Source organism: Scatophagus argus, chromosome 12, assembly GCF_020382885.2.
Source record: "Scatophagus argus isolate fScaArg1 chromosome 12, fScaArg1.pri, whole genome shotgun sequence".
Classification (NCBI taxonomy): domain Eukaryota; kingdom Metazoa; phylum Chordata; class Actinopteri; family Scatophagidae; genus Scatophagus; species Scatophagus argus.
This window is the reverse complement of record NC_058504.1, coordinates 2,981,509-2,997,599: the sequence shown is the minus strand read 5'-3', so window position 1 is coordinate 2,997,599 and position 16,091 is coordinate 2,981,509. Positions and strand designations below refer to the sequence as shown.

Here is a 16,091-nt window from a genome sequence, read left to right as displayed (position 1 = left end):
AGCCGTGACGTTTCCAATATGGCGCATATTAGACTTAAACCTATCGTGTCGTCCATCAAGACCAAAGCTCAATATTCATGTGAGAGCAATAGCGACATCTGCTGGTGGGATGAGAGAAAGCACGTCCTCTGAATATGACCGCGATCTCCCAGGTTTGCTAGAAAATGGTTAAAGAAATGCGTTGCACAAAAAATGTTTATCGCATTTCAGGAAAGAAAATTGTCTCTTATTTTTGAAAATGCGTAAAATAACGCAAAACAGTTCCGCATTAAATATTAGGACAACGCTTGGTTTTATTTTGTGGTTTATTTAATGAGATGAGGTAACAGCTCAATACTTCATTATCATTATCATTATCATTATTATCATTATATTATTGTTGTTGTTGTTGTCGTCGTCGTCCTCGTTGTTGCGATAATTTATAGTACACCTGTACTTAACATTCACTTCGCTGTCCACAAATTTTTAATAAATTTTAATGACTAAAAACAAAACGAAAATGAAAAATGTTTGTTTTGACGCTGAATGGTTTTGTTAGCTTTCCTGCACATCACAAACAGCGTAGGATGTTGTTAGTTTAATGAAGTTTGCATTTTGGGTTGAAGTGAAGTCAATTCATATTAACATACTAAAATGAGATTGATTTCGAACGCTACTTTCCTCTCTTTCCTTTATTCTGAATAATATAAAGTAAATACCAAACTTTTAGCTGTAGTTAAACAATACCTTAAAATGAACGAAAGTTGTTTTGTGTGCATGTTTATAAACCTGTGATTAGGCTTGTGCTCATACGGGGATGTAGCTCAGTGGTAGAGCGCATGCTTTGCATGTATGAGGCCCCGGGTTCAATCCCCGGCATCTCCAGCTTTTAATCACATCATTTTACACTTACTCAGCCAAGTTGTGTGATTATTCATCCACAACAAATCGAACGAACTTTAGTGTAAATGTCTCTTCTGTACGCACCTTAGATGCATTAGCTACCTTGTTCTTTATCCCAGCCATTAATCTTTTGCCCGTCTGGCTCATTGAACGTACTCTATGTAGACAAAAGTATCCAGACACACCTCATAATGGGCCTGTTTTTCAGGTGTTGGGCTGGGCCCCTTACTTACAGTGAAGGGAAAGCTTAATGTTTCAGCATACCAAGACATTCTGGACAATGCTATTCCATTTGAAGTAATTCTTAACTGAGAACTGAATGATATAAACAAGACCACAGAGATGCACATCATCACTGTCAGCTCAGCTCTGATGTCCACATTAGTAATCTCAGTTTAACACTGCACTCTTTGTGGATCAGGAGCCCAAAGCTCCTCTGACAGTTTAACACCATCCCATCACCAGCCACCACAGGTCAACTTCGTCACACCAACTTTAGGGCAAGTCCTTGTCAGTAACATTTTTGTCCAGTGTGCTGGTCTGTTGGATCCATTCTAATGACTTGTCCATGCAAACTCAGTGTGCTCTTTTGATTAAATATTTATTTATATATTTTTTATTACCTTCAGTACATACATGGTATAAATAATCATTTAACAATCAAACTAACTGATCGTGGGAGTGACAGACCACCATCTCTGTTTAAAGATAAGATAAGATGAGACTTTAATGATCCGAGAGGACATTTAGTCATTACGGCAGCCAACATTTAGCCGGACAATACAGTGCAGAAGTACAAAAAATCATACAAAAATTCAAGGTTATATTAAAAGGACAAAAAATATGCAGTTGTATAGAAGATATATACATATACTCAATCAAGGTAGAGAGAGACGGTGGCTGCAGTTCAAGAAACATCATGAGTATCATGAACGATTAGCTAATTCAACATCTCCAACAGGAGAATTTCACTGTGGGGGGAAAAGTATTGCACAAGTGGGGAAATAAAGCGTTGGATATTTTGTACAGTAGTGCAAAGAGTAAGTAAATAATGAGTTCTGTGAGGTAACATTAATGTTTCTTGTTGGAAAGAAATATTCGAAATATAGCACAGGCTTAAAATTATGTCAGTTTTTTAGGTACATTAGTACATTACTGGCTAAGTACTTCATGCAGTGTGCCCTCAATAAACCCGAACTATCCATTAAAGACTTGCTTTTATCTTATGGATTTTATTTCTGTATGTTGTTCCTATCCAACCTGCGTGTTGTTTTATAGCTTACATTTTGTATCTTGTTGACTTTATTTGTTTTTATTTTAAAGCACTTTAACTTTATTTTAAAATGTGATGTATAAACAAAATTATCGTTGTTGTTGGGAATTTCATCTCGGAAAAAGCAACACTTGATAATTTTGGATGCTGGCACCCTTTACGAGTCAAACTGTCCACAGAGGGACTCCATGGGCTCAGGACTCCAAAGAAGGTCATTCAGGGAAATTAACAGAGACTCCATGCAGTCCGTTTTTGTTGCTATGGACAACAGCAAGATGAGCGCCACACAATACCAGACACACAGCTCCATTCATGTATTTACTGAGATCCCCACCCAAGCCACCGATCAGACATCCATCACCCGCCACCCCGAGCAACCTTTGACCCGTCCCAGCCGCAGCATGCATGAGGAAGCAGCCCGTTGTCACGGTGACAGAGGAAACACTTATTCTCTATTTACCAGAGGAACTTGGAAAAGCCTGTGCTGCATCCCATGCTGCTGCTCTTTGAAAATTTTCTTGTAAACAAATAAAAGTTAATTTTACATGTAGTGTTACTGACCTAAACGCATCGTGTGTATCTTTGAGGCCTACCCAAAGTGATGAATGTGTGACCGTCACAACATGTCATTTTAACATTTGTCTGTATCATGCCAACAATTCAGAAGTGACAGTGAAGTTCCTCATGTGGAACAGGAAGTGTGTGTGTGTGTGGGGCATCACTAGGCGAGATCGGTGAGATGGATGGCAAGCAGCAAACCACAGTTTGAGAACAACTTGACAACTTAAGAAGACAAGAAACATACAAATGAAGTGTACTCATGATTTGCTGAAATGTACACTCCCAACATTTATTGTGGTGACTTCTGGTTTATAAAACACTGGATGGTTTAGAGCCAAAATACGTTCTGATCTGCTGCCTCCACAGCTGATCTTTCACCAGCGATTTTATTTTTTTCATTTGTGTCTTGCTATTCCTTCTTTATTTCTCTCCCTTGTGTTTTTAGTGGCTTTTATGTGTGATGTGAAGCACGAAAGGCAACTGAATCAGCTTCATGTGCTGAAGACTGTGAGATGTGGTGGAATAAGATCAGGCTCAAAATTATTATTACAGCTTATGTAAAATACAGTCAGTAAAAACAAGTCAAAAGGTGTGTAGGGTGGGATCATGGGAGTTGTTTTCATTGTCAAGCAGCCACCGTTGCTGATGTCAGGCGTACAAAAGCGATAATCTGAGTACACAGCTCAGCAAAATATATAGCAAAGCTCTCGTTGATTTTAGACTTTGATTCATAAATGTACGATATTATATCTTTAAAAATCAAAATATAGTCTTAACCAAGTAATCCACTCAAAACTCAGTGGCAAATCTACACTTGAAAGCCATCATCACTCCAATACTCCATCAGAAACATACAGTTAAACCATCTATTTGGTCCTGCTGGCCAAAGCGATTCCACTTAAACGAATCATGAGCGATGAACTCAAAAAAAGGATTCTTGGCCCCCATTGCAAAGCGAGGAAGCTCTGGAAAATGTGCAGAGCCAGGAGAAGGAGAAGGCTGGTTGAAGAGCATCAGTAAGTCACTCGATCTGTCTGTTCGGCTCCAGAAACACAGCACAGGAATCAGGTTCACATGAGCCCTGCATGTGTTTCCACCATCAGCCGCCCTCCCTCAGCAGACAAAGAGCAGATTAGATGGATCTTAATGACCCCAGCGGGATGCCTCAGCTGCTAACAGGAACAGTGGAGAAAATGGAGTGGAGAAAAAGAGAATATCAGTTTTGACACGAATCAGCTCATATCAATGTGCAACATGCGCTTAAGCTCGTTTCAGTCTTTCCAACAGGTGATTCCACTTCTTGTTACAGATTATGGATGGGATGAATTGAGAGAGTTTAGTGGAATGATATTGGTTGTTCTTCGAGAAAGAGGTCAGAGTGCTGGCTGTGTTGATCCTCCAACAGTTGGTCCGAGGCTTAAATACAAAGAAAGAAGACAAGAAAAAGGAAACACAGATGGAGAGAGAGAGAGAGAGAGAGAAACAAATCTGTTCGTCTTCGTTTTAGTTTCAGTTTTAATCCGCACATTAAGAGGATTGTGTGTGAAATGTTAATGCCATCGTGACAGAAAATACACATGAACATGCAGATGTTGCACACATGCAAACACACACAAACACACACAATGTAAAACCATCTTTGCTGCACAGTGCTCGCTAATCCTGCCCAGTTCAAAGGCAGGATTCTGGATTCAGAACATGCCGTTCCAGGACTAATTATTTTAATTTTAGAACAGAGAAATTAAATAGAAAAAAACAGCTTTTATTTTCATTTATGCTGTGTATCTGTGGAGACGTGGAGCTGACGGAAAGCGAGCGGGTATGTAAATAGTCTTAAGTGAAAGAAAGACGCTATCTCTGCAGACACTCATTGGTCATGGCAGTGTGGCAGTGGGTGGGGTGGAGGTTTCAGGGGGTGGAGGTTAGGAGCTTGGCCTTTGAGGGGAGAAGCAAAGGAAGAGAAAGGACCCATCTGTTCTTATAGAGGCAGAGAAAGAGAGAGTGAGGACGGATGCAAAGAAGGAGAAGGCGGAGGAGGAGGAAGGTAAGCGTGAAAATACTTCATCAGTTTATCTGCTGGATGAGAAATGGGAGTCAGTGTGTTTGACATTAGTAAGTTTCTGTGGTGTGTTGCAGTCATACAGCGACTAGACTTCCATAGGGCTGCGTACTCCCAGAGGGAAAAGGAAAGCACAAGTTTTAGTAGCATGTGCAGATTGTGCACCCAACCCAACCTGGAAGATTTACACTAGACACCAAAAACAAGTTCAAAATAATTCTGTTACCTGTTTGAATACATTGTCTCTATTCTATTTTACACTTTATATTTAGTTGAGCTCTAAGATTTCAGCTCTTGGAGGAAGGAACTCCTTAATATTTACGTTGGGATGCTGTGTAAAACATAAATGTTACAGAATATGATCATTTTCTAACCTTATTTGTATCCAGCAGAAAACAGGAGAAAGACAACATACTTGAAGTTTCACCTCATCAGTGACATCGATTTTTTATTATTCTAAATGCACAGCCAGCAAAACGTTTCAAACGAGCTGAGAAAGGGGCAAAGAAAGACTGCTCCAAAAACACCTGATTGGCTTCCACGGGTAAACAGGTTACCTGGTAACAGGTGACAGGATCAGGACAGGCTATGACAGGGGCAGGAAAAGCTCGTAAGGATGTAAGGATGGGTAGAGGTTCACCACTTTGTCAAAGCCCATTGTGCAGTATAATCTTTATCCCTACGTAGACTCAGAAACATTCTGTCTTGGTTTATGTTTCGCACAAAGTCCACGTTGTGCATGTCAGTGTTTTATTTAATGTGGTCTAATGAAGCTCCAGTGTGCGTAGGACATCCGGGCAGAAATGGAAAATAATATAATATATAAAATAATAATAATAATATATAGTCATTTATTCTGTATTCTTTACTTTCATCCTCTTTGACTGACTTTTAAAAAGTGTTAGTATAATTAACCCCAACCAGCAATAAAACAAACAAACAAACAAGCAAAATTACCTCAATCTGAGATTCATCAGTTTTCGTTTCAGTGACTGAGGATCTGTAAAAAAAAAAAAAAAAAAAAGTGTTTTGAGTCACGACCAGTCAGACAGCCTGAGCTTATACTTGATGTGTGATATGACATAAAAGTAGTGGAATGGAATTAGCTGTATTATTATTATTAAAGTTGATTTCACAGAATTAGGTTAATATTACCTTTGATTTAAAGGAGAATGTTTGTTGCTTTTTAACAGTCCACCCCTTTTGGCTTTTGCTCTCTACTCACTGCTGTAATCTAATCACTTTAACACTGTTCTCCTCCTCCAGTCTGTCCACCCCCCCCAATGCTTTAGCTGAAACGGTATACCCTCTAACATAATTAAATGAAGCATCCCCTGGCTGACACGGACACACTCACTCACATCCTCCCGTGTCCTGTGCAGCAGTCACTGGTGCCCTCCTCTCTATGTTTTATGGTAATTTCCCTCCATCTTCTGATTGCCTCTGGTTGTATTGTCTCCCCTGTGGGAATACAGGATGGATGTTTCCCGTCAACTTCATTCACTGACAGCTTTAACTCATTCATGGCGTTGTGACATTGAACGTCATGCCACGTTTCCTGATTCTGCAGTGAGAGAATTCAGCCATCTGACCAGGAATAATTTGAGCACAGAGAGAGAAAAAACAAGTCAAAGGCATTAATTACATTTATTAGTCCACTCCATTTAATGAAGACGTCGGAGATGAGAACTGACTGCAAGTGCATCCTCTGTAGATTTACACTTGATGGAAGAAGGGGAAGGGGAATTTACAGAAATCCAGAAAAAGGAAAAAATGTAAAAGTAATTCATGGTGCTGCGAGAACTTGCACCTCTGAGTTTAAGATTTACTTAGTTTGTTTAAAGTGGCTCTAATGAAGATTTTTACGGGAACAAAGTGTGAAAACATCGCAACGATGTGAAGTGGGTCACACGCGGTGAAGGGCCCACAGTGAATTATAATCTTAATCTTTGGCTCCCCTCAGCTTTATGGAGCTTTGCAGTGAGTTTCAGCTCTGTTTAATATTGTGAGCACAGCGGAGCAACACGAGCAGCATGAAGTCTGTTGATGCCAAACACTAAATGGACATTCATGGTCACCAGAGGAAAACTCCTGATGAACCGTTCTGCAGTGCCACAGTCAGTCAAAAATCCCACTTGTCCAGAAGTTACCTGTGACTGAATTATGTTCTCTTGCCTGGAGACGAAAAGCTCAAACAGCTCAAATTTAAATTTGAAATATTATCAATATCAACGCTGGAAAAGGGTTGACTAGTATCTGACAAGATGGAACGTTCACTGAGCTACAGGTTTAATTCAGGCTATAATTCACATGATTTGATTATTATGGACATTTAAACGCGGCTTCATAAACATAACAAACTGAATAATTTGCATTTCTACTTTAACAAGTTTTGGTGCTGAAATATTGGCTGCGCTTATGCAACATTTTCCAGCTTTAAATGGTCTCATTTTCACTGCTGTATTTTGTCAGTGTGTGCAAATCTAAGTGCAATTTGTCTCCAAATTTTACTTTTTTGTTTTTTCTTCCAGGGATACAAAATCATCTCAGGCTCCCATGGATTTAAAGCAGCACTGAGATTTTAAGAATATTAAAATATTCCTGCCAAAACATGCAGCCAAGATGAAGATGTGGATTTTCTTTCTGTGCCTGACCAACGGGTGGGTGCACACAGCCTCCACTGCTGATGTAACAACTACACCCTCCTCTGCACCGGTGACACCCACTGAAGATGAGAGCACCCAGCTGGTGGTAAAATAAACATCATGAACATTTAAGAAGAGCAAAAAAAACCCCAAACTTTTCAGATACATCTGTTACCTCACTTAGGGTTAGGAAAAGCTCATGTTTCTCATGTTTTTGTTGTTGTAAATTAAAATTGTCCAGTTTAGTCAGTTGATTTAGTCTCAGTGGTCTCTCGTTTGGCGGGCTTTTTGCTTAGGTTTCACTTCATCACCATCCTGTCCTCATCTTGATGACAAAAGCATGGACAAAAGTATTGGGACACACCACACTGAATTCAGGTGTGTTATGGGGCTGATTTGTTGTGTTTGGGCCCCTGACTTCCAGCGAAGGGAAATCTTAATGCTTCAGCATACCAAGACATGTTGGACAATGCTATGCTTCCAACTTTGTGGCAACAGTTTGTTGAAGGCCCTTTTCTATTCCAGCATGACTGTGCCCCAGTGCACAAAGCAAAGCTCCATAAAGACATGGTTGGATGAGTTTGGTGTGGAAGAACTTGACTGGCCCACACAGAGCCCTGACCTCAACCCCATCCAACACCTTTGGGATGAACTGGAACGGAGATTGTGAGCCAGGCCTTTTGGTCCAACATCAATGTGTGACCTCACAAATGCTCTACTGCATGAATGGGCACAAATTCCCACAGAAACACTCCAACATGTTGGGGAAGCTGTTGCAGCTCCGGGGGTGGGGGGGTGTATTTAGAGTGCGTCATTAAAGTTCCTGTTGGTGAAGGGTCAGCAGCTGTCCCAATACTTTTGTCCATGAAGTGTACATGTAATCTGAATGTGATATGATACATGTTGTAAAAACGTCGATATAATATGTATGAAATGTACAAATTTAACTTATCCATGGTTTACAAAAATGCACAATACCAGCATTTCATTGTGGTGACTGGGCTGCCAGGGACTGCTGCTGGTCTGGCGTGTGAGAAGAGAAGTTTTGATTCAGTGTCAGAGACCTGTTGCTTTGCCCAACCGTCTACCCCTATTTGCAGCACTGATCAAGTGCTTTGAGTAACCTAAACATCACCAGAAAAAGCAGATTTTGCATGTGCAGCGAACACTCTGCTAAGACCAGTTAGACTTTACTTAGTTCATATGCAGGGCTGAAGTTTTTAGATTTACCGTTCAAGCTGACTATGCTCTTTTCTGTTCATAGGATTGGTTGATAAAGTATGGCTACCTCCCACCCTCAGACCCCACCACTGGTCAGCTGCAGGCCTGGACTGCAGTCACTTATGCTGTCAGGGCCATGCAGAGGTTTGCAGGCCTCAAAGACACTGGAGTTGTAGGTGAGCATTACAGATGCTTGCTGTGAAAAGCTCTAAAAAGCATAAAAGTGATATTTAGGCTACTTTGGGTCTTCTCTGCTTCCTCTGGGCTTCTGTTTGTTCAGATGAGGAGACAATGTCGCTGATGAAAAGTCCACGCTGCTCTCTACCTGACCAAGAGGAACCATTCAAATCAGTGTCCAACCAAGAGGGGACAAACATGAAGAGAAGGAGGAGAAGGGCAATCGCCACGTGGACACGCAGGAACATTAACTGGAGGTCGGATAAGACTGACTTTTTGTAATCTATAAAAGATTCTGACCTGGTAAACAGAACCAAACATGAGAACTTAATGTTTTACAAATGCACATTTACTTGCTTCTCGTCATCTGTAGCTACTTAAGTTTTCTCATCTGTCTCACTCTTCCACACACAAATGCACTCTGTCACATTCTTAGGTTGCGTTCATATCCCTCCTCCTCCCAACTGTCCCAGGAAACGATTCGATCACTGGTCTTTTATGCTCTACGAGTGTGGGCCGATCCAACACCCCTGGAGTTCCATGAGGTTGTCTGATGTTGCGTTAGTGAGAAAGATGATGGAAACCCATCTCTAACTGCACATTCTCACATAAATCTGCCCTCAAGTATCACCATCAGGCCTCTCCTTTCTGTTGCCCTCTGTCTTCAGGTGGGCAGTCCGGAGGCTGCTGACCTACAGGTAGACTTCCTCCATGGTTACCACGGTGACAGCTATCCCTTTGATGGGGCAGGCGGTGCAGTTGGCCATGCTTTTTTCCCATCAGATCCTGCCCGGGCAGGAGGAGTCCATTTGGATGCAGAGGAGGAGTGGGCCTTCAGACAGCCAGGTGGAGTGATGTTAAGGAAACTTCTGCACAGGAACGCTGTTCTTCAACATGGCCACCATGTCTTGCATGGCCTACTAAATGATGATGCACAAAGTGTATAAAGTACCTTCTTATCTTCATCCTGGTTTGCATTGTTTTAATGCTGATCAGAGAGTCCATCTGATTCCTCACTGATGTATCATTTTTAATATTCTGTAGTGGCACCCAGAGGTCATATTTTACATCTGATGTTCTTGCAGCGACATTCTCAGCAGAACAACGTTGCCAGTTTGTTGTTTGTTCTGTCCAACAGCTCCACTGTGTAGTGGGTGATGAACATTGCATCTTTTTGTAGGTGATTGTGGTGCCTTTCCCTTTATCTCTCTGTCTTTCTGTCTTTACTCTCGTCTTCTGTCTCAGCCTCTGAAGGTACAGATCTGTTCACAGTACTGGTCCATGAGTTTGGCCATGCACTCGGCCTTGCTCACTCCTCATCCCGCCACTCGGTGATGAGACCTTACTACCAGGGTCCTGCTGGAGACCCTCTCCACTACAGCCTGGGAGTCCAAGATCTGGAGCACATCACTCAGCTCTATGGTAGACTGTGTTTTTTCATCACATGTATGTATATATTTGAAGAACCAAACCACAGTATTATAATGATACCAAAGAAGGAAGACATGATGGGTAAATATGGACAGCTGACAGTTGCTTGGACTGACATCTGCTATGCTGTTGAGGAAGTAAAGACAGAAATAACCATTTGTTGCCACTTTTATCCTTCACATTATGCTCAGATGCTCATGTGAAAGCCTTGCATTGTAAAGAATAAACGGATCAAAATCAGGAAATTCTCTGTGATAAAATATGTGACTGCATTATATAAAAAAAGAAGTTCTTAATTCATTTCACTTCTGCATAATGTCACGCACGCTCACTCCAGCCCATCGGCAGCTCTTGAGATAGACATCTGTGTGCTTGGATATGCAAACCTCTGTTCAAATGCACCATGAGCACCAAGCAGCTGCTTTGTTACTTTGTTTTAATCTTCCTACTTGGCTTCAGGGTTGATGTTGCAGATTCTGGACATAGTTTTGTCTCAGTTGCTCCTTTTCGTGGAAGCTGACAAGATTTATTGAGTGTAATAATTTGAAAGCCGACTCTTAGATGTACTGCCATGAAATGTTGAACAGAAAATCATAGATAAATCTTACTGACATTAGTGATTCCCTAAACCTGTGTCGACACTGTGTTGACAGTAATGGTTTTAGAGGAATGTTTCCACCAGGTGGGGCCATCTAGAGGCCCCACTTGACCTATCAGAGAAAGGGACACAGGACCTCTGGGGTATTTTGTGGTCAATGGCATCAGAATGTTGGATCCTAAGAGTCCTGCTCATTGCGGTTGGGGTCACCTGGAAGCCCCACCTGATGGGAGAGTGAATTCAGATTATTTCAGTGCATCCCATAGATTCCCGATCAGGCTGGGATCTGAGGTGTCTGCAGGTCGTTGTTGTGGTCCACGAGACATTGTTGAGCTGTTTTCGATATGCAACGGATGTCCAGCTGGGGGGAGGCTGCTGCTGGCAGGAAGAGCGGTTGCCATGGGAGGAGAATGTATTTGGTCTGTACTGTTTAGGTGGGTGGTGTGTGTCAAACAACATCCACATGATTGCCAGAATCCGAGGATTCCCCAAAGAACAAAGATTAATTTTAATCACTTTACCTGTAAGTTTTAATGGTTGCCATAAACAATAAATGGATAACGATCAGATTTGATACAGACATCCAGGTTTACACCCAGGATGAATTGTAGGCTCATCACTTTGACGATCACTTTGATCTCTTAACCTTTTAGCGGCATCGTGAAGTTACCATTTTTTTTGTCCAGTTCTTTGGTTTTGACTGAATACCTGGACCAACAGTCTCAGCTGTGCTGTGTTTGGTGCTCAGTGGCAAACGTTGCCAACTGTCACATGCCAACATTAAACTGGGATCTTGAATGTGATAAACATCAGCATATCTGCCTTGTCTCTGTGTGCTGTTAGCATGGCATGATGTTAGCTTCAGGCCAAAACACTGGTGTACAGTCTCAGAAACAGCAGACTGTCCGTCTTGTTAGGTTGAGTTTTACTGTATCAGGATCCCAAGGAACAATTGTTTGTGATCTCATTTTTTGGGATTCTCCTATGATAACACCAGAATCATAGAGAACTTTGTTTCATTGTTATCATACTGCATAATCATTATGTCATAATATCAGGCTTAAGTTCCTCTTTTAACAAACAGATGCAACCTGACTTTGGTGATTATTTATAATCAGCAAACATAATATTCTGCCTCTGACATTTAACAACTGTTGATAAAGGTCACACTTGCAGTAGTATGAAACTAATACTTTGACTAAATCAAGTCCCTCCCTATTTTTATAGCTTCCATGTAATAGCATTTCTGGAGTTGTGAGCAGTATAGTGACACAATTATTTGACAATGTTGAAATTGCTGTCAGTCTGATTATACATCATTACAAAATCAAAAGACAGAGAGAGAAAAAAAGGATGTGAAGCAGCATGCAGACATACTTCAGAGCTTCAAGTCCTGCCGACTGTACTTGTGCTTGTGGAAGTGTCTGTACACTCATTTGACCTTTTCATGAGCTTGATCATCCTCGAATGCAAAAACTTCTTATGAAGTACTCTCATACTTTATCTTTTCTGCCCGCATTTGATTTAGGTAAAAGGAATCAGTTGCTGGCTACTGATGCTCCCCGTCTTGTCCCAGAGCCTCAGTTGCACCACAAAGGCCACCGTCAACATCACAGATATGAGTATGACTCACGAGATAAGCCATGTTAACAAATCATCTGTCTTATCTTCGGGTTAACGCACAGTCTGTGAATTTGTTTCACGATGCTTTTCAGTGTTTTCCCTGTACCTCTAGGCAAATCCCAAGCATGTCAGTGTGTCATCGTGTTTTACAGCTTTAAAATATGCATTAGATTAGTGTCCAGCTATTCAAAAGTCCATGTTAGTTTGAGACATATTAGGGCTACTTCAATTTTAAAATATTTTTAGTCCATTTTTAGTCAGCTAAAACTCTGGACATTTTTGTCATCAGAAGATTAGCTGATACATTCTTGTTTTAGTGAAGACGAAAAAAGACCATTTTAATCCAACTTGAGAAAACTGCTTTAAATAAGATTTGATGCAATTCCATTGATTTTAGGCTTAGAGAAGTAGTTACCGTTAGCTACAGGTAATATACAGGTTGTGCGAAGAAGAATGCAGCATTCCAGAGAAGGTGTTTGATCTGATGTTATTTAAAGAAACCAAACATCCAGGCATTGCACATGTTGTGACTTGTATGTTTACCTGCAACTAACATGATTCAATAAATACTGTTTTCCAACTCCTATCGAAAACACAGTCAACAACAACAACAACAATCCATGATCTTGTCATCTCTCTGACTCTGATTTGTTTAGTTCTTAGTGGTAGTTTTGTACTAAACTGTGTTATGTTCATAACTAAGCTAAGTGCTGTACAGCAGGCTAGTATAGGATATTTTCTTCAACTCCACGTTTTCCATATAAAATGCTGTGTGTGTTTTTAACAGCACATGTAGCAAACAGTAAACATTTTGGTATTTTTAAACCTTGGCCCCGTGATTACATATTTTGGAGGGTAAATGATTGATCTTTACCAAAAGTTTTTGGAATAGTCACTTTAATCTGTCAACCTCGACCAGTGGAAGGCCTGCTCCCGGTGGTTAGCTTGAAATAAAACAAACTGGTAATTTCATAGTGTGTTTTGTCCCTTCAGCCCCTTCATAGATCGCTGTAACACCAGTTTTGATGCTGTGGCAAGGATCCGCGGCGAGACTTTCTTCTTCAAAGGTCTGAACACACCAGAAACTGACTTAAAAATAGACATTAATGAGGAGTTTGTAAAGAAAGCACTCTGGCTCTGGTCCCATTCCCCCTGCTCAACCACTCCTTCACTTCTCTGTCTTCTGTTTGTCATACCTCCAGGTCGGACGATGTGGCGAGTCAATGGCGGCAGCTTGGTGTCAGCTCGCGGGGCTTCTGTCAGGATGCTGTGGAGGGCTCTGCCACCTGACCTACCTCGTATTGACGCTGTGCTGGAGAGACAGTCAGATCACGCCATCATCTTCATCAGTGGTACCTTCCAATAATGTTGCATAATTATGTGGTAGTATGAATGTTACTTTATTATGGCGCCACATCTCATGCAGGCATTTTGAGGTTTCATTTGCCACAGACGCTCATTAATCACATTATTAAAAGCATGAATGAACAAATGAATTAGTCACTGAGTTGATCATTTGCTACCCACTTTTACCTGATGTCAAACCACCTGGATCAACTCAGTACATTTTCCAAATCAATATTATTGGCCAGTCACCTGCCCCACAGCTTAATTTTTCTTTGATTTAATCAGAAAACCATACATTTTCCAAGTCATGTCTCACTGCAGGTTCTCAGTTCTGGCTGTTCAGGGATCTGTCCCTGCAAGAAGGCTACCCTCAGCCCCTCTCTGCCCTCAGGATGGGGGTGAATTTAGCATCTGAGGAAGAGGAAGAGGAGGAGCAAAAGAAAGCAGCGAGGTGGGGCCTGTTATGGGACCCCAAGGAAGGCCCTGTGTGGGGGAACATGGCAAATCCTGATGAAGACAGCAAGCAAGAGGACACCTGGACTCAGCTGCTTAGAGAGGGAGTCAGTGGCATCACCGCAGACAGCGATGGTGAGTATGGGCATCATGTTTGTATTTGTGTGTCATGTTAGATCTACCTGCTCCAAAAAGGAACAAATGCCCTGCAAAGGTAAAAGGATGAGGAAAATCCCTCGAGGTGAGAACATTCTGTTGGTTCTTGCTTTTATTAGGGTTCAGTTTTGGAATTTAGGAATTAATCAAGTTAGTGTGAGTGAGGATGAGTTGAGGTTATTAAAGGATAAGGGCTTTAAAGCCTCTATCTTTAAATCACATTCATAATTCAAGAATGAGTTAAAATTGGTATCATCTTTTTTCTTCTTTAATGATTGATTGTATATTTTATAGATTTAGAATACAGTTTAGGTTAAGTTTAGTTCTCTGTCTGCAGGATGGGTCACCCGGATCCCAACCCACACTCACTGTTGTTGCTTACTGTTAAGAAAAGAGACTTGAAGACACACTGCGGGTTAAGCAAGCATTTTAAAGCTGTTGTCGTTGTTAATCAGAATAAAGGGACATTTTTTTACAGAGCTGCAAAACCTTTAAAGCATGCAAGTTGTCGGTTGTTGATCTCTCTGTGTCCTCCAGGCTCCGTCTACCTCTTCAAAGGAGACTCCTACTGGAAGTTCACGTTTCCAGGCTCCTCACTGCAGGACGGATACCCACGATCTTCATCCAAAGACTGGCTGGGCTGCACCGACTCCTCCTCATCCTCACCTCTGGTGGATGACCTCTCCTTGTCCCCAACTGCAGGAAGACAGGAGCTCAGGGAGAGGTGGAGGGAGGAAGCAGCAGGAAGGATGAGGGACGGTGGGAGGGAGAGACATGGACACAAACATAAAGACGTACAGGACAGGGGTTCACACATCTGGACACAATGCACTTGCCAAAATGGAGCCTTTGATAGCAGGACACCTTTTGGTGCTGCCTTGCTGTTGATTACATGGTCACTTCTGTCTATTTAAAGCTGCACAAGACAGGAAAGCTGTTTTATCAGGTTTAATCAGGAGGTGAAAAGCAACACATCTGCAAATATTCAAGCCGCACAGTCAGGTGAATATGGGAACATCTGCTCTGCAGTCTTTGTAATATTCTTGTAACGTACATCACGTGACATCACATTTGGTTCTTGTTGTTCATCCATAAAGTGTCAGTCTACAATAAAGTAGTAAAAGCAGGTCTACAAACATTTGATTTCCATTGTGCTAGCAATACAAGGTAAAAAGAATCACGAGAGAACATGTGAGGTCTTTGTGTCAAACTTGGTTTTTCCTGTGTTTTTGCAGTTCCTTTTTGACAGCCACAAGAGGGTGCACACCAGCACCGACTGAGAAAATGTATGGATTTATAAGTTGTACCAGCCAATATTATCATTATATTATTATTATAAATAAAAGAAAAGAAAGAAATGGGGGGATCAAATGTCTATGTGTCTGCATTTAGGCACAAAGTCTGTGTTTTTGTCATATTTATTGACAATTTATACAGTAAATGTTTTCTTAAACTGTTTATCATTATTATTATTTGCATATTTACTTATTAACCTAATATAAAATGATGAATTGAGATGGAAGCAGGTTTTAACAGTCACTGCACTCCTCTGTCATTGGATATGTAACCCAACTGCCACACATTCTGAGGATCATCAGCTGCCATGCAGGCACGGATGTGATGAGGAGGCAGCAAAGCCTGTAAGCTCTCCATTCAGTCCATTCA

General features: G+C 41.3%; 1 protein-coding gene and 1 non-coding gene across 2 annotated transcripts; both read left to right on the top strand.

Moving 5' to 3' along the window:
* The first annotated feature begins 792 nt into the window (after positions 1–792).
* Positions 793–864, top strand: trnaa-ugc. The gene has a single exon. It is a non-coding gene; the product is annotated as a tRNA-Ala (tRNA).
* A 3,843-nt stretch (positions 865–4,707) lies between these two features.
* On the top strand, positions 4,708–15,766 carry mmp17b (matrix metallopeptidase 17b). Its single transcript, XM_046407210.1, has 12 exons — positions 4,708–4,760; positions 7,307–7,526; positions 8,685–8,817; positions 8,922–9,075; positions 9,255–9,363; positions 9,487–9,664; positions 10,064–10,240; positions 12,376–12,469; positions 13,464–13,537; positions 13,673–13,822; positions 14,139–14,405; positions 14,964–15,766. Exons 2-12 carry the CDS (start codon positions 7,398–7,400, stop codon positions 15,338–15,340), a joined length of 1,842 nt encoding a protein of 613 aa, XP_046263166.1. The 5' UTR covers positions 4,708–4,760; positions 7,307–7,397; the 3' UTR covers positions 15,341–15,766.
* Positions 15,767–16,091: the final 325 nt, after the last annotated feature.

Excerpts from the sequence above, each read along its gene's own strand:
- mmp17b (XM_046407210.1), top strand. The coding sequence starts at position 7,398 with ATGAAGATGTGGATTTTCTTTCTGTGCCTGACCAACGGGTGGGTGCAC. Across the intron at positions 7,527-8,684 it reads ATGAGAGCACCCAGCTGGTG|GATTGGTTGATAAAGTATGG; the intron begins GTAAAATAAACA and ends TTCTGTTCATAG. Across the intron at positions 8,818-8,921 it reads CAAAGACACTGGAGTTGTAG|ATGAGGAGACAATGTCGCTG; the intron begins GTGAGCATTACA and ends CTGTTTGTTCAG.